At 36.7% G+C, this 18,485-nt stretch overlaps 1 protein-coding gene across 3 annotated transcripts in view; it reads right to left on the bottom strand.

Moving 5' to 3' along the window:
• CEP120 (centrosomal protein 120) overlaps positions 1-18,485 on the bottom strand; it is a 76,585-nt gene that overhangs the window by 48,322 nt on the left and 9,778 nt on the right. For all 3 annotated transcript variants that reach the window (XR_001882899.1, XM_017859746.1, XM_017859747.1), the window contains exons 4-6: positions 17,003-17,144; positions 5,659-5,807; positions 125-322 (exon numbers count right to left, since the gene is read on the bottom strand). Coding sequence is in view for 2 of the 3 variants with exons in the window: in XM_017859746.1 (XP_017715235.1) it covers positions 125-322; positions 5,659-5,807; positions 17,003-17,144 (489 nt within the window). In the remaining variant the exon portion in view is untranslated. The remainder of the gene's footprint in view (positions 1-124; positions 323-5,658; positions 5,808-17,002; positions 17,145-18,485) is intronic.

The following is an 18,485-nucleotide window of genomic DNA, read 5'->3' as shown; positions in this document are numbered from 1 at the left end:
AGAAAGATAACCTCTACTACTGAAATAGGATTAAGTTTAGGTACTAAACTCTCATTTAGTTTAGGTACTAAATTAATGCTTAAAAGACCATCTCCAGTTAAAAACGATTTGCTGCAGTACTCACCTGTAGTTTAGACTGAAGAGCCAGGTAAACACGAAGAACTTCTACACTGCTACGGATGCGAACTGATGCTCTCTCTGGCTCAAAGTTTGGGTTGATCAAATCATTGAAGGGTTCATTTGTAACATCATTTCCCAGTAAAGAGTAGTAGAAGAAAAACTCAGGCTGTCTTTCTGGAAGTTTCATGGTACATGGAATTAACTAAACATTTCAGGAAAAAGAAAACAGTATTACTTTCTAAACCACTAAACATGTTTAGTGTATCTATTGCATTCCAAAAATATTTGCTAAAATATTGATTTTTTAATTTGATGTCTTAACCCTCAAATGAAATTTCTGAATTTCTGCCAAACTGCTACCAAATTACTGTTTTAAAAAAGGGTTGTCTTAGAAAAGCAGAGTCTAAAAGACTTTATAGATTTATGTTGTTTTAAAGTTTTCATTGCATTCAACTGGTCCATGAATATGTGAAAGTTCTACTTAGAAGAAAGATTAAGTATTTCAAACTGAGCTTTCTTTATTTTCACATATTTTATTTCATCTTATACTTCCTCAGCCATCAGAGGCTCTATGTTATGAATGAGGAAAGGTTTGTAAAAAATTTAATCCAGGCTATTTAATATATAACATCTTAGTTGAGGTCTCCGATACAGTTTTTAGCTATTCTGTCAAAATTTAGAGGCCTATGAATTAACACCAAAAAAATACCTTTTGTACTATGAGTGTTACTTTTCAGAGTCGCTAGCTTCATGGCCACATATGACCAAGAGATGGGATTCCTGTCCTACAATAATATAAAATATTTTCTAACAGACCTTTAATGTTCACTAGCATATTGTTAAACAATAAGCTATAAACATCCAATGTGTTCATCAATAGGGGATGGCTTAAATATAATTATCATACACCATGGCTGTTAAATAATAACATACTAACTTGAAAGTTATCTAAGACAGCGGTCCCCAACCATTTTGGCACCAGGGACTGGTTTCATGGAAGATAATTTTTCCATAAACAGGAGGGCATAGGGTTCCCCTATTACAGGAGGAAACTTCTACCTCAAATCATTAGGCATTAGATTCTCATAAGGAACATGCAACCTAGATCCCTTGCATGTGTAGTTCACAATAAGGTTCATGCTCCTATTAAAATCTAATGCCACCACTGATCTGACAGGAGGCAGAGCTCAGGCCGTCATGTTCACTTGCCTGCTGCTCACCTCCTGCTATATAGCCCGGTTCCTAACAGGCCACAAACCTGTACCAGTCCACAGCCTGAGGTTTGAGGAGCCCTCTCTAAGATACACTGTTGGTTTAAAAAAATTACAGGATAGTTTGTATAGTTTGTGAAAATAAAAGTACTAATCACTTAGATTACAACAGCACAGTACCAGTCACATAATAAATGTAAGCTATTTTAATCCTACTTTAAAATGTATTCATGTTTAAGTGAGGAGATTTTAATCATGTGGACTTACACACATTGAGAGGAGCACCTATGCACTTATAATTGTTACAGTCACAAATCCTGGAGTCAGATCCCAAACCCTAACTCTAGTTCCATCAGTAACTTACTGTGAAATTTTAGAAAAATGACTTAATCACTGTGTGTATCCAGTTGTTTTAGGGTTGGAAGGATTAAAAGAGATACATAGTTGCTGCTACAACGCCTAGCACACAGTTAGCTGTTGTTATGTGAGCATGGAAAATCCTGGGGAAAAACATACTATCCGTTACAGTGATTATTCCGGCGGAGTTTAGAGAAGATTTTCATTTTCTTTTACTTTCTTTCATAATCATAAAGCAATAAAATACTAAGAAATAAAACCCTTAACTATTTCACAGTATATTTAATTCTAAATTATTCCCATTATGGGAAGAAATTATTTAAAAATTCTTTATTATCCTGATATTTAGAGACTGTATTTTTTTCCTACTCTTAACTTTCAATATTTAAGAAAAGAAGGAAGCAAGATTGTCACTAGCCAGTGTTCCCACTCCAAACTCAATCCTCCATTCTATTAAAACTTTATAGTAACATGTGCTAAGTCACTGATTTGCATCTGAAAAGGTTTGTAAATTTGTTTATTGCTAGATGCTTTCTCACGTTGCCTTTGACTAAGTTGAGAGGAAAAAACTAAACAGCTAGTTTCATCCCAAACATAAACAATACACTCATTAAGCAGCAACACCCCACCACTCATACTCTCCTGCCCCCAGTCCCTGGAAATCACAAATCTGCTTGAAGGAACTTTTGCCTATTGTAGATGATTCATATAAATGGAACCACACAGTATGTGGCCTTTTGTGTCTGGCTTCTTTCACTTAGCATGTTTCCAACATTCCTTTATGTTGTGGCATGTATCAGTACTTCATTCCTTTTTTTTTTTTTTTTTTTTACTATAAAGATGGAGGTCTCGCTATGTTGCCCCAGTTGGTCTTGGACTGCTGGGACTTAAGGGATCCTCTTGCCTCAGGCTCCTGAGGAGCCGAGATTACAGCTGTGTGCCACACCACCCACAGGCAGTACTTTGATAGCTAAATTGTATTTAATTGTGTACATATACCAAGGTTTGTTTATCCATTCATCTATTGATGGGCATCTGGGTAGTTTTCACCTTTTGGCTATCGTGTATAGTATTGCTATAAACACTAACATACAAATTTTTATTTGAACACCTGTTTCCAATACTTTTGCGTATATACCTAGGAGTAGTATTGCTGATCATGTCGTAATTCTGTTTAACATTGTGAGGAATCTATCTGGCTTACTTTTTTATAGAGACAGTAAACAGTTTGCCAGACATCAACCTGTATGTATGTGTTTTCTTTTTTAAACTAAACTGAAATAGTAATTTGTCCCAGTAATTCACCTGTATTACCAAGAACTGTATTATACTGGTTTTTAAAAGTTCTGGACTCAATAGGTCAATTACCCACAGGAAACTTTACCATACAAATGTACTTTCTCACAAACAACATGGTAGGCAACTTACTAATATTACCTCTTTCCTCATGCACAACTGAAGAGATGGTAAATATTACCACCATATAACTATAAAATCAAGCTTCAAAAAGGTTATGTAACTTGCCTACGTTGAAGGAGCTAGAAAATAGAATGAGATTACAACTCAAATCTATTTTATTCCAAACTCATTAAGAGGCAAGAGAGCATTATATGGGACCAAGAGAATATTAAAAATGACCACATGGTCAGAAATACTTGGGCCATTAACTAGCCGTAAGATCTTCTTAAAACTTGGTCTCCTTATCTCTAAACTGAAAATGATCAACTCTAAGATTGTGGTAGGATTAAATGCAAAATATGCAGAGTGGGTGGCACAATGTCTATTATACAAAGCATTACACAGTCAGTAATCAATAAATATGAACAATTATGCCTCCCTAAGGAGGATAAAATTGTTAAAACAGTGATTTAAAATTCAGCTGGGCATGGTGGCTCATGCCTGTAATCCCAGCACTTTTAGGAGGCCAAGGCAGGAGGATCACCTGAGGTCAGGAGTTTGAGACCAAACTGGCGAACATGGTGAAACCCCATCTCTATCAAAAATATAAAAACTGGCCAGGCGTGATGGCAGGCGCCTGTAATCCCAGCTACTTGCGAGGGTGAGGCAGGAGAATCTCTTGAACTGGGAAATCAGAGGTTGCAGTGAGCTGAGATTGCACCATTGCACTCCAGCCTGGGCGACAAGAGCAAGACTCCATCTCAAAAAAATAAAAATAAAAAATAAAAAGCTTAGAAAATATGGTAACAACACAGTAAAAATACAGTACATTCCTAATTATCTGACACATGGACAAGAGTTTTCTGATGTGGTTAATAAATAAAAAGCCAACAGATATCTGTCTTTCCTTGCAACTAGAGTGGCATATTAAACTATAACAAATCCAGAGGCAGAGCTTCAAGAAGAGAAGAAAAATACGGAAACCGATATAAACGCAAAAGTATGTATGTATCAACAAGGAAATTCACAGTACTAAATTAGGAGAGAAAGAGTAAATACTCAAAGAACACCAAGTTCTTTATATAGTGGGCATGAATTCAGTGTGACAAAGTAAACACATTTCCCGATAAAAATCTTTACCTGATGTACCTTGCAAGTAAAATAAAAATGTGGTCACTAATTGCATATTTCATTTGTGAATGTGGATTACATGGATATTCTGTTCCTCTAAGAAAGTAAATAAGGCTGGGCATGGTGGCTCACACCTGTAATCCCAGCATCTTGTGAGGCTCAGGTGCGAGGATCATTTGAGGCCAGGATTTCGAGACCAGCCTGAGCAGCATAGTGAAACCCTGTCTCTACAAAAAATTTAAAAATTAGCTGGTTGTGGTGGCACATGCCTGTAATCCCAGCTACTCAGGAGGCTGAGGCAGAAGGATCAATTGACTCTCGGAGCTTGAGGCTACAGTGAGCTATGATCATGCCAAGGCACTCTAGCCTGGGCAACAAAGAAAGACCTGTCTCTTAGGAGAAAAAAGGGGAAGGGGAATCATCTGATAAAAATTGTACAGTTTTAGCCATATCATCTATTTTTGTAAGTATTAATTCATTTCAGCTACTACAGAACATAATGTCAAGAAAAGTAGACCTGTAAAACCAATTTGATGGCAGAGGACGGAAAAAAAAAGAAGTAGACTTGAGAAGGACAGTGGAACAACAGCTAGTTTTGTGTTGAGCTGCTGTTGGGAGGAAAGCAATCTACCACGAGCCCTGAGCATTCCTACACATTCTTGCAGAGTACGACAAGACTGCAAGGCCCAGACCACTCTTTTACTCAGCCCATTTCCCAGGGTCGTTTAAGCAGCTTGAGAGATAAGGTAATGTGTCTTCCTGAACAAACACCAGGCCTGCTTACTGTTTACAATAAAAGTGGCAGGTTCCCCAAATTCAGTTTCCTCAGCTGTGATAAAACCCACTATGTGCAGAGCAACCACCTGGGCCCCTCTGTGTAGTCCCCATGGGACTTGGGTAAGGGCAACTGAAGGAAATATACCAATATTCATGTTCTTGCTGTGCTAAGGGTAATAAATTCCTTCATCTGATCCAAGAACCTGTGTCTTCTGCTAGCATCCATGATAGTAACAGCTTAATTTGTTAGTTTATAAACAAGGTAAAATAGAACCCAAAACTGTATATGCATTAAGTATTACTGGCAGAAAGTATTCCTGACATTTTAAGTTTCTCCAAAAAGTAAATTATTCACAAATTTAAAAATCCTTTCATGTCAGTCCTTACAATGCCACACAGCACAATGGAAAACAATGTTAACTGATGGTCACTCTCCTAAATCCTGAAGATTTATTCTCTTATAATCAAGATCATCAATACCTATTCTTTTTTCTAAATTAAAAAGTTTTCTTTCTAGTATGAAAGAAAACATGTTTTGTACTCATTTTTCAAAAGTAAAAAAAAAAAGGCTACTTGCAAGTCATTTTTAATAGCTGAAAGCTAAAATGTTTTACATGATGTTTTCAAATTATTCACAAGTCACCAATCTCATGGAAAGTCTCACCTGTTCCAACTGGGTGGCAAATGCTATGGTCACTGACATAATGAAGGAGTCAGTACAATATTCTGCTGGTCCAATCTGATGGTAGCCTCCCTCTTCATTCAGCACAGCCACAATGTCCCTGGGGTCAAGTCCTGCCAGGATGGCAGGTACTTTACAGAGAAAAACACGATTAAACTACATTGCAGTTTGTTATAAACCATTATAAGATTTTTAAAACTGATATTTTTTAATTTGCTTGGTAATTTTCATGAATACAGTTAATATCTAGTAAGGTTTCCTTTACTCTCTTACATACACTCTTACATACTCACCAAAGAAACCTTACTTAACCACCATATTCTTTCTGTATATAAAATTCTGAAGTAACCTTTTAAAACCTTAAGGTAATAAACCACATAGAAAAGGCATCTAACATAGGTTTTATAGTGAATCTAAACTGGAAAGTGAATAAACTAGATTTGGCTAAGAAGAAAAGGGTAGCTGAACAGGGAATGGGGGAGTAAAAAAAAGAGTGTTCTAGACAGAAGGGACAGTATGTACAAAAACACAGAAGCAAGCAAGAGAAAGCATGTGTGAGAAAACTGACACAGGCATAGGGTGCCAGATTACAGAGTGAGAACTGACATACAGAGAGAGGTGGGGCTGGATAAGCAGAAGCCATATCATACATTCTTTCTGTATGCTATCCAGACACATTTTTGGATAGTTTTCTAAGAATAAGAGGAAATCATGAAACAAGTTTTGAGAAGAAAACTGACATAATCAAATAGGCTTTAGTATGAGAAGACTGAAGAGGGACAGGGTTTTTCAAATTGATTTAAAAAACAAAAAATATACACAACGAAAATAACTGATAATATCCAATGTTGAGGAGAATGCAGGAAAGTGAGTGCTCTCAATATTGGCAGGTATACACTAGAATAACCTATTAGAGGGTGATGTATCAGGGCCTATCAAAATTTTACATGTGCATACCCTATAAACAAGCAATCCTTCTTCTAGGAGTTAATCCTAAAGAGTTGTGCTCACAGTAGCAGTGGCTGAAAACAGTATAATGATTAAGAGCACAGATATCTAAGTCACATAGACCAAGGTTCCAATCTCAGTTCTGTCCTTCACTTGTTGCATAGGGAAACTATATCCATCTCTTTTAGTCTCCATTTTTTTTTTCTAGAAAGCTTTTATAGAGTTGTTGAAAGATCAAATTAAATAATGAAAGCAAAGCATTTAGTACAGCCTCTGACCCATTAAGCACTTTAATAAAGGTAGCCATTACATAGTAAGGCCGACAGAGCTTAGAAGTTAAAATAACCATGGCATGTTCTCACTGACAGGGAAGGGTGTTACAAATAGGGTGAAGGTGAAAACTAGAATAAATCTTGTGGTGTTGGAATGGAATTGAAGGTGTCAATCTGAATTGATAATATATATACTGAAGCATCAATCTATATACATATATAGAAGAGCATCAATTCTGATATTGAATCTGAATTCAATATATATAGAACAGCATCAATGCAGATATCATGTATATACATACATATACATACACATATATATGGTGTTTTTTGTTTTTGTTTTTTATTGAGACAGAGTCTCGCTCTGTCACCCAGGCTTAAGGGGATCTCGGCTAACTGCAACCTCTGCCCCCCCGGGGTTCAAGCAATTCTGCCGCCTCAGCCTCCTGAGTAGCCGAGATTACAGGCTTGTGCCACCAAGCCAGACTAACTTTTTGTATTTTTAGTATAAAAGGGGTTTCGCCATGTTGGCCAGGCCAGTCTCGAACTCCTGGCCTCAAGTGATCCACCTGCCTCAGCCTCCTAAAGTGCTGGAACAGGCGTGAACCACCGCACCTGGCCCTGTTCAATGTATATTGATAAACATAAGCAAAATGGTGTATATGTGCTATGGTTTCAACGTGTCCCCTCCAAAACTCAGGTGTTGAAACTTAATGGCCAATGTGATGATATTAGGAGATAAGGTCTTAAACAGGTGATTAGGCCATGAGAGCTCCTCCCTAATGAATGAGATCAGGCGCTCTTATAAAAGGGCTTGGTGGAGAGAGTTCCTCTCTTGCTCTTCAGCCTTCCAATATGTGAGGATGCAGGACAAAGTCCCTCACCAGATGCCAGTGCCTTGATTTTGAACTTCCCGGCCTCCAGCACTGCAAGAAATAAATTTCTGTTCTTTATAAATTACTCAGTCTGTAGTATTCTATCATAGCAGCACAAAACAGGTAAGACCATATGTATATATACAAATGTGTGTATGTATTTATATGTGTGTGTACACATATATGCACAAATTCCCTAGCTTTGACTACTGAAAGGGCCTGGAAGCAGTGACACCTCGATATCAGCTAACATACCTAGCACCTAGATCTTGGCTTCTAAAAATCGTTCTTTACTAAAAGGAAGCAGGGCTCCTTAGAGAAATGGCTGAATCCAGAGCTGAGAGAGGGAAAGTACAAGATGAGGTTGGAACATCTTGCTGTGCCTGAAAATATTTGTTGATAAGTTCAAGGAATCATGGAGACATTCAAAAGCAAACAAAAGCAACTTGAAAGGGCTGCCCAAATCTGGGACAAATATTCAGGGGTAGTTAAATATTATAAAACACTAAACAAAAAGAGAAAAGTGTAAATTCAGACTGATATAAATAAATGAATTGAAGGTCTAATAAGAAATTGAATATATTCATAATTTCACAATTCTGCCCCACAAAAGTTATTAATTACAAAGGAAAAAAGAACAAGTTTACAGTTGAGAACACTAACACACAACACTTTAATCAAGTCATCAAAGCTAGCATCAGTAATAGGACAAATCAGAATTGTGCACCACCCGATAAGATGCAATGGGAAGAACGTGGCATCTCTTCGGTGATATTCCTGCCAAAGATGCATAAGCTAAATCTAACATCAGACAAACTCAAGTCATGAAACAATCTACAAATTAACTGGCCTGCAATTTTCAAAATTTCAAGGTCATGGAAAGATCAAGGAACGATTTCAGAATAGACAGATACAACAATTCAATGTAAACATCTAATTCTAAACTAAATCCTTTACCTATAACAGAAATTATTGGGAAAAGACAACTGGTAAAACAAAACTCAAATGAAATTAGGTGGTAATAATGTATCAATATTTCATTAACGCAATAAGGTTACATGCGTTCATATATTGATGTAAATTTCCCAGTTCTGACGGATATACCATGATTATGAAGGAGAATGCTCTAATAAATACTCCAAATATTCAGGTGCATTAGGTAGTAAATTCCTCTCAAATAGTCCAGGGAAAAATATTCTTCTTCATAACATACTTTCAACTTTTGGGGAAGATTATTTCACAACAGAAAACAAATTCTTAAAAATATTTTTTCACTGAGGGAAAAAATAATAAAGGCTCTAGAATCTGACTTCCAAGTTCATATCCTGATTTCACTACTTATGACATATGCCATTTTGGCAAACACATCGCTGAAATTCAATTTAACCATCTATTGGGTTCATGGTGCCTAGAGGTCATCCAAAAGAAGATGTCCAGGAGGCAAGTGATATTTGGGTCCAAAGGCCTAAGTGGGGGGTCTTTGGCACAGAAGAGTATGATTGATGCCTGGTATAAATAAATAAGATTGCATTGGAAGAGTGTATACAGAATGAGAAGAGATTTCTTTAATATATAAAGGTTGGGAAGAGGATGAAAAGGCTAAAAGGAAGTTAAGAAGTACTGGTAAGAGAAGAAACTGAGGAAAAGTTATTGTTAAAATACTGAATTATAATTATCTTCTCAATTCAAAAGGTAATTCTCAACTCAGAATTAAACTTTTAGGACAAGACTATTTATAAATTCACTGAACTAAGAATATATGTGCCAATACAAAGAGCGCTATTAACGTTATTTTCCAGATAAGTCTAGGACATTGCATGCAACATGACTGAAGCACAGAATACCAATTGTATGATTTCAATTTCACTATTCGTTTCTCTCACTTCCAGAAGACACCTTCTTCCTCTATAGAAAAAGTTTACACAAGAGATGGAATCACAAGATATTAGAGTAGGAAAGAACTTTAGAGACTATCTCATTCAATTCCATCATTTTACCAAAAAGAAAATAGGGACTGTAAAACATTGAAGAAGAAATAATACAGTCTGGCACACAGAGCTTAGAAATCTTCACTTAGCCCTAACAGCAAATAAAAAGCTGGACAAACTAAAAATTAACAACTCTCCATAGATCTGTCAGAGAAGTGAGATCTCAGGAAAACTGCTGCTCCCCAAAAAGTAAGGAAACAGACAGGGAGCTACAGAGAATCACAATTTTGGAACAGAAAGAGCCAATGCAGGAAGTAGGAAAACCTGAACTGGGAGGAATTGCTACTAGCTTGGTGTGGACCAGCCTGAGAGATAAAACTCTAGGGGACCCAGTCACAAGGGAGCCCCAAACTTTTGTGACTTTTACCTCCAGGAGCTCTACCAGGTCCTCACAGTGAATATCAGAGAAAAGTTCCCTCATTCTTCTGGCATAGGGAAGAGAAAAGACAATTCTGCTTTTGTTAACAAGACCTGCCCTCGGGAGAAACTATTTGCCAAAACCTAACCTGTTGAGGTTCTATCAGAGCTTAACTGACCTGGGAGAAGAGAAATACCCAACTCCAGCTGCCTCTGGTCTTCCATGCAAGGGAAGGGAATACACAACTCTAGCCCCTCCAGACACTCTGCCTCATCTAAGGGGAGAAAAAACTGAGAAGCAATGGTGAAGTTCAGGTCCAAGGGGCACAGGCTCAGTAAAAGACTGAGACCTAACCATAAGTCTATAGAATGCTTCCCCTTCCCCACTCCTGACCACTACATTACTAAGGTCTATTTATAGCAGTTCCTTTTGCCCCATACATCATGTCTGGCTCGCAACAAAAAATTGCAAGGCATACTAAAAGGAAAAAAAAAACCAGAAAGAAAAAACACAGTTTTGAAGAGACGAAACAAGCATATGGCAGGAATGTTGGAATCATCAAAACAGAAAACATTTTTTAAACTATGATTAATATGCCTTATAAGGATTTAACAAAAAAAGTAGACAGTATACAAGAACAGAGAGACAATGGGAGCAGAAAGATGGTAAAGTGTAAGAAAGAATAAAAAAGAAATGCTAGAGACAAAAAAATACTATAACAGAAATGAATGACTATGAGAATTGGTTCATTAGTAGATGGGACACAGGCTGAGGAAAGAATCTCTTAGCTTGATATGACAATAGGAATTTCCAAAACAGGAACATCAAGAGAAAAAAGACTGGGGGGGGTGCTGGGGGAGGAGGAACACAGAACAGAACAGAACATCTCAGAACTGTGAGATAACTAAAAACGGGGTAATAAACACAGACTGGGAATACCAGCAGAAAAAAGAGAGAAAGGAACAGAAGAAATATTTGAAGCAATAATTACTGAGAATTTCCCCCAATTAATGACACACCAAACCACTGATTCAGGAAGCTCAGAGAACACTGAGCAGGATCAATGCCAAAACAAAACTTGCTGCTAGGCATCCCATATAAAACATCATCAGAAAATCAAAGCTAAAGAGAAAATATTGAAAGAAGTCAAACAGGAAAAAAAAAATCTTACTTCTAGGAGACCAAAGAATTACATCCAATTTCTCAGAAGCCATGCAAGCAAGAAGGGTAGAGTGAAGTATTTACAATGTTGAGAGAAAAAAAAAAAAACCACCACCCTAGAATTTTGTGCCCAGTTAAATTATTCTTCAAAAGTGAAGAAGAAATAAAACTCTCAAATAAAATTGAGGGCATTCGTTGCCAGTAGACCTGTGTGCAAGAAATATTAAAAAGCTCTTCACAGACAAGAAAAATGGCATGGGTAAGAAGCTCAGATCTACACAAAGAAATGAACATCATCAGAGAATAAATGAAAGTAAAATAGAAACTTTTGTTTTTTATTCTTAATTGATCTAACAGATAAAAGGTTCTTCAATTATGTGTGTGTGCACGCATGTGCGTGTATGCTGATGTGTAACCGAAATGAAAGCAATGATACAAGGGACAAAAAGGAGGGATTAGTAATATTTTATTTTAAAATACCTAAAACAACCTGTGAAGCAGAATAGTGCTATCTGAAGCTGGACCTTCAAAGTAAAAGCAGTATACTGTTATTTGAAATTTGTAAATGTATAGTGCAAACTCTAGGGCAACCACTGAAAAAGTAAAAAAAGAACAAAAACAAAAAAGTATAACTGATATGCAAGAAAGAAAATAAAATTAAAACCACAAATGTGGGAAAAGAGTAACAGACAAAAACAGGACTAAGGAACAAGAGAAACAAATACAAAACACTAACAAATAAGGTTATTCACACAACATATTAATAATCACCTTGAACATCAATAGTTTAAATGTACTAGTTAAAAAACAGATTGTCAGAGTGGATCAAAAAACAAGATCCAACTATATGTTATCTACAAGAAACCCACTTTAAATATAAAAACAAATATAGATTAAAAGCTATACTAATCAAAAGAAAATGGTAGGAGTTATATCAATTTCAGATAGAACAGACTTCAGACCAAAGAAAGTTAACAGGGAAAGAGGAATATTTCATCATCATAAAGGAGTCAATTCTCCAAAGAGACAAAATAATTTTTAATGTGAATGCACTTAACAGAGTATCAAAATACATGCAGCAAAAACTAACAGAACTGCAAGGAGAAACAGTTGAATCCAACTTGGAGACTTTAACACACACTATCAAAAATGGACAGATCCAGCAGGCAAAAAATCATTGACATAGTTGAACTCAACATTATCAGTCAACTGGATGCAATGGATATCTATAGACCACTTCAAACAACAGCAGCAGAATACATATTCTTCTCAAGCTGACATAGAAAGTTCACCAAGACAGAGCAATTCTGGGCCATAAAACACATATGAAAAAATTTAAGAATAGTAATCATGTCTGCTGTCAGGCTACATAAACTAGAAAATCAGTAACGGAGATAGCTGGAAAATCCCAAAATACTTGGAGATTAAACAACATACTTCTAAATAAAACATGGGTTAAAAAAAAAATCTCAAGATAAATTTAAAATATCTTGAACTAAATGAAAATGAAAACACAACAAAAATTGTGAGACACAATTTTTATTTGAGAGTTTTTATTTCTCCACTTTTGAAGGATAATTTCGCTGGGCACAGAAATTGTGACATGCAATGAAAGCAGTACTTAGAGGAAGATTTACAGCATTAAATGCATACGTTTGTTAGAAGAGAAGATCTAAAATCAAACATCTAAGCTTCCACCTTAGGAAACCAGAAAAAGAAGAGCAAATTAGGTCCAAGTAAGCAGAAGATAATAAAAATTAGAGCAAATCAGTGGAACTGAAGACAGGAAATCAATAGAGAAAAATTAACAAAATCAAAAGCTGGTTCTCTGAAAAAATAAATAAAATTAATAAGCTTCTAGCCAGGCTCAGAGAAAGGATACAAATTACCAATATCAGAAATGAAAGATGGGATCACTATAGCGACTATGGGTATTAAAATAATAATAAAGGAATACTACAAAGATGTCTGGGCCCACAAATTTGATAATCTAGATGAAATAGACCAATTCCTTGAAAGAAACAATATGCCAAAACTCATACAAGAGTAAATAGACAATCTGAATAGGCCTATATCTATTAAAGAAATTGAGTCAATAATCAGTAACCTTCCCAAACAGAAAGCACCAGGTCTAGAAATCACTGATGAATTCCACCAAACATTTAAGGAAGAAATTATACCAATTCTCTATAATCTCTTTCAGAAGATAGAAACATAGAGAATACTTCCTAACTCATTCTATGAGGCCAGCATCATCCTAATACCAAAATCAAAAACATTACAATAAAGAAAACAAAAAATACAGACCAATATCTCTCATGAACACAAATGCAAAAATCTTCAACAAAATATTAGCAAATCAAATCCATCAGTGTATAAAAAGAATTATAGGCCGGGCGTGGTGGCTCACATCTGTAATTCCAGCACTTTGGGAGACTGGGGTGGGAGGATCACTTGAGCCCAGGAGTCTGAGACCAGTCTTGGCAACATAGGGAGATTCGATCTCTACAAAAGGTTTTTAGAAAGAAAAATATACACATGATCAAGTGGGATTTATCCCAGATATGCAAGACTGATTCAACATTCGAAAATCAATTAATGTAATCCATCACACCAACAGCCTAATGAAGAAAAACAAAATCACATAATCTTATCAATAGATGCAGAAAAAGTATTTGACAAAATCCATTATCTATTAATGATAAAACTCTCAGTAAACCAGAATTAGAAGGAAACTTCCTCAATTAATAAAGCATATTTAAAAACCTGCAGCTAACATTATACTTAATGGTGAAAAACCTGAAGCATTCAAGATCAGGTACAAGACAAGGATGTCCCCTCTCACCACACCTTTTCAACATCATACTTAGAAACTTACTAATACAAAAGAAAAGGAAAAAGTATACAGATTAGAAAAGAAAAAATATAATTGTCTTTGTTCACAGAGGACATGATTACATAAAAAAGTCTGTGGAAAGAATCAACGACGACGACGAAAAGAATTTTAAAAAAGGCCAGGTGTGGTGGCTTATGCCTGTAATCCCAGGACTTTGGGAGGCTGAGGCAGGCAGATCACCTGAGGTCAGTAGTTTGAGACCGGCCTGGCCAATGTAGTGAAACCCTCTCTCTACTAAAATACAAAAATTAGTTGGGCATGGTGGCATACACCTGTAGTCCCAGCTACCTAGGAAGCTAAGGCAGGAGAATCGCTTGAACCCGGGAGACAGGGATACGGTAAGCCAAGATCACACCACTGCACTCCAGCCTGGGTGACAGAGCGAGACCCTGTCTCAAAAAAAAAAAAACAAGCAAAACACACACACACACACACACACACACACACACACACACACACGAGATTATAGCAAGGTTACAAGATACAAATACACAAGTCAACAGTTTTCTTATATGCCAGCAATGAACAAAGAAAATTTACATGAACACCCCCAAAAATAAAGAACTCAGATAAAAATCTAACAAAATATGTAAGATCTATATGAAGAAAACTATAAAACTCTGATAAAAGAAATCAAAGAACTAAATAAATGGAGTGCATGTTCACAGACAGGAAGACTCAATATTGTCAAGATGTCAGTTCTTCCCAACTTGATCTACAGATTCAACACAATCCCAATAAAAATCCCAGCAAATTATTTTGTAGATACTGACAAACTAATTCTTAAGTTTATATGGAGAAGCAAAAGAACCAGAACAGCCAATTCAATATTGAAGACAAAGAATAGAGTCAGAGGACTGGCACTGACTTCAAGTCCTACTTGAAGCTACAGTAATCAAGACAGTGTTGCATTGACAAACAAATAGACAAATAGATCAATGGAACATAATAAAGAGACCAGAAATAGACTCACATAAGTAAAGTCAACTGATCTTTGACAAAGGAGAAAGACAATGCAATGAAGCAAAGAAAGTCTTTTCAACAAATGGTGCTGAAACAATTGGACATCTATATGCAAAAAGTGAATCTAGACACAGACCTTACGACCTTTCCAAAAATTAACTCAGAAAGGATTACAGACCTAAATGTGAACTGCAAAACTATAAAAGTCCTAGAAGATAACAAAGGAGAAACCTAGATGGCCTTCGGTGGTGGCAACGATTTTTCAGATACAACTACAAAGGCACAATCCATGAATGCAACAACTCATAAGCTAGACTTCATTAAAATTTAAAACTTCTGCTCTGGGAAAGACAACGTCAACAGAATGAGAAGTTAAGCCACATACTGGGAAAACATATATGTAAAATATATATCTGATAAAGAACTATTATCCAAAATATACAAAGAACTCTTACAATTCAACAAGAAAATGAACAACCCAATTTAAAAATGGGCCAAAGACCTGAGCAGACACCTCAGAGAAGATATACACACAGTAGGTAAGCATATGCAAACATGCTCAACATCCTATGTCATTGAGGAACTGCAAATTAAAACAACGAGATACTATGATATACCTAGTAGAATGGCCAAAATTCAAAACACTAACACCACTAAATTCTGGCAAGAATATGGAGCAACAGAAATTCTCACTCATTGCTGGTGGGAATGCCAAATAGCACAGCCACTTTGGAAAGTAGTGTGGATATTTCTTACAGAACTAAACATACTCTTACCACATGATCCAATGACTGAAATCCTGGAAATTTACCCAAATGAACTGAAAACTTCTGTCCACATAAGAACCTGCACACAGATGTTTACAGCAGTTTACAGTAGCTTTATTTATAATTGCCAAAAGTTAGAAGCGACCAAGATGTCCCTTAGGAGCTGAGTGAAAAAATAAACTGTGATACATCCAGACAATTGACTGTTACTCAGCACTCAAAAGAAATGGGCTATCAAGCCATGCAAAGACATGAAGTAACCTTACATGCACTTATGACTAAGGGAAAGAAACCAATCTGCAAAAGGCTATATACGAAATTATTCCAACGATATGACATTCGGGAAAAGGCAAAACTATGGAGACAGTAAAAAAGATCAATAGTTGCCAAGGGGGCTGGGAGGAGGGAGGAATGAATAGGAGGAGCACAGATGATTTTTAGGGTAGTGAAACTACTCTGTATGATACTACAATAGTGGATACTACGAGTCATTTACATTTGTCAAAACCCATAGAATGTACAACACCAAGAGAGAAACCCAATGTAAAACTATGGACCCTGGGTGACACTGATATGAATATGTTCATGCACTGTAGCATCACTACTCTGGTGTGGCATGTTGACAGCAAGCAGGCTGCAAGTACGTGGAGACAAGGAGTATATAGGAGAACTCTCATTTCTCTCTGCTTAATTTTACTGTGAAACTAAAACTGCTCTAAAAAATAAAGTGTATTAATTAAAAAAGAAAAAATGCAAAGGTTTTGTTAAACTACAGTTGAGTTAATAAATAGAGAACCGCATGACCATTTTGGGCTTTCCTGTACTCATCCTAGGAAGAAAATTGTCCTAAGTAGCAAATTTTTAAAACTATACAACATTGTGCTTTTTTCTATTACATAACAAATAAAGAAAAAACTGTCCTAAGATTTGTAAACAAGAGCTAAGAGCAACAAGTGCTGCATGTGTAGCAATGTCACAACAGTTGTCTGATGAACAGTTTACACCCTGCATATATCTCCCTATAACACTCCCCCTTCCTAAAGCTCTAGTCCAAAGATGGAACTTCTTAGAGAATGTTTTTAGAGATGATGCACAAACCTTTTCCATCTCGAGGGGGAGCCCCCTTTGCTTTAAAGCTATCCACTGGTGCCTTTGTATCGGTTTCCAAAGCAATACTTATCTGTATCTCAGACTTGAATTTGGTGTATTTATTACTCAGCAACTGGTACCATTTTGGTGCCTAGAGAATAACAAAATAACAAAACACCTACTAGTTAATAAGGGAAAAAAAATATTGGGAAATGCTATATGGTTCTAAATAAATTTCTTGTAGCTTTTCAGTACTTTATCCTCTATAAACAATGTTTTTTCACATTTTTCTCAAAACAAATTAATCCTCCTTAGGAAGCCATCAACTGAATTTTCCTCTGGAAAACTATGTAGAAGTTTAAATTGTTTTCTTTGCTTGTCTTCTATGCTTCAAGAGGTAAAATATTAAAAGGAAGAAAGCATAATATATTTCTTTCTACCTTTCACCTTATATCCCCAATCTCACTCCATCCCTTAAGCAACACAAAAAACTACCAGTTTTCTAATTCCTTAACCTCTATCTTCTCACATTTTAAAAGTATACCTTTTCTTTCTGCCATAGACCTGCTTCGTTCTGCTTATATCAATAAGCAAAGGAAAATCTTGGATGGATGGCTCATGCCTGTAATCCCAACACTTTGGAAGGCCGAGGTGGGTACATCACTTGAGTCCAGGAGTTCAAGACCAGCCTGGGCAACATGGTGAAATCCCGTCCGTCTCTACTAAAATACGAAAATTAGCCAGGCATGGTGGTGCACACCTGGGAGGCTGAGATGGGAGGATTGCTTGAGCATGATAAATTGAAGCTGCAATGAGCCATGATCGCACCACTGCACTCCAGACTGAGCAACAGGAGAGAGACCCTGTTGCAAAAAAAATAAATAAATAAGAAAAAGAAAAAAGAAAATCTTATTAGTGTTAATAGAAAGCATTAACAAAATACTAAAGTCAAGGCCTGATGGAAGAGTGGTGGATTATGAACCCGGTACTTGACTGATATTGAAACAAAACCCTTCTTACAGAATAAAGCATCCTAAATTATTTGAATATCCCCACTAGACCAACCTCAGAAATTCTAGTACTCAAGACCACCTGAAAAATATCATGCCTACATATATTATTAGTGCAGGAACCACTGATCAGTGGGAACACCATCTCAATACTTGGAAACAGCATTTTTAACTCTGATAATTTGTTATATAAAGATATAGTAGGCCGGGCGCAGTGGCTCAAGCCTGTAATCCCAGCACTTTGGGAGGCCGAGGCGGGCGGATCACAAGGTCAGGAGATGGAGACCATCCTGGCTAACACGGTGAAACCCCGTCTCTACTAAAAAATACAAAAAACTAGCCGGGCGAGGTGGCGGGCGCCTGTAGTCCCAGCTACTCCGGAGGCTGAGGCAGGAGAATAGCATGAACCTGGGAGGCGGAGCTTGCAGTGAGCTGAGATCTGGCCACTGCACTCCAGCTTGGGTGACAGAGCGAGACTCCGT

Source organism: Rhinopithecus bieti, unplaced genomic scaffold, assembly GCF_001698545.2.
Source record: "Rhinopithecus bieti isolate Rb0 unplaced genomic scaffold, ASM169854v2 scaffold_48739, whole genome shotgun sequence".
Taxonomy (NCBI): domain Eukaryota; kingdom Metazoa; phylum Chordata; class Mammalia; order Primates; family Cercopithecidae; genus Rhinopithecus; species Rhinopithecus bieti.
Note: the sequence above shows the minus strand (reverse complement) of the source record. Positions and strands in the feature narration are given on the sequence as shown.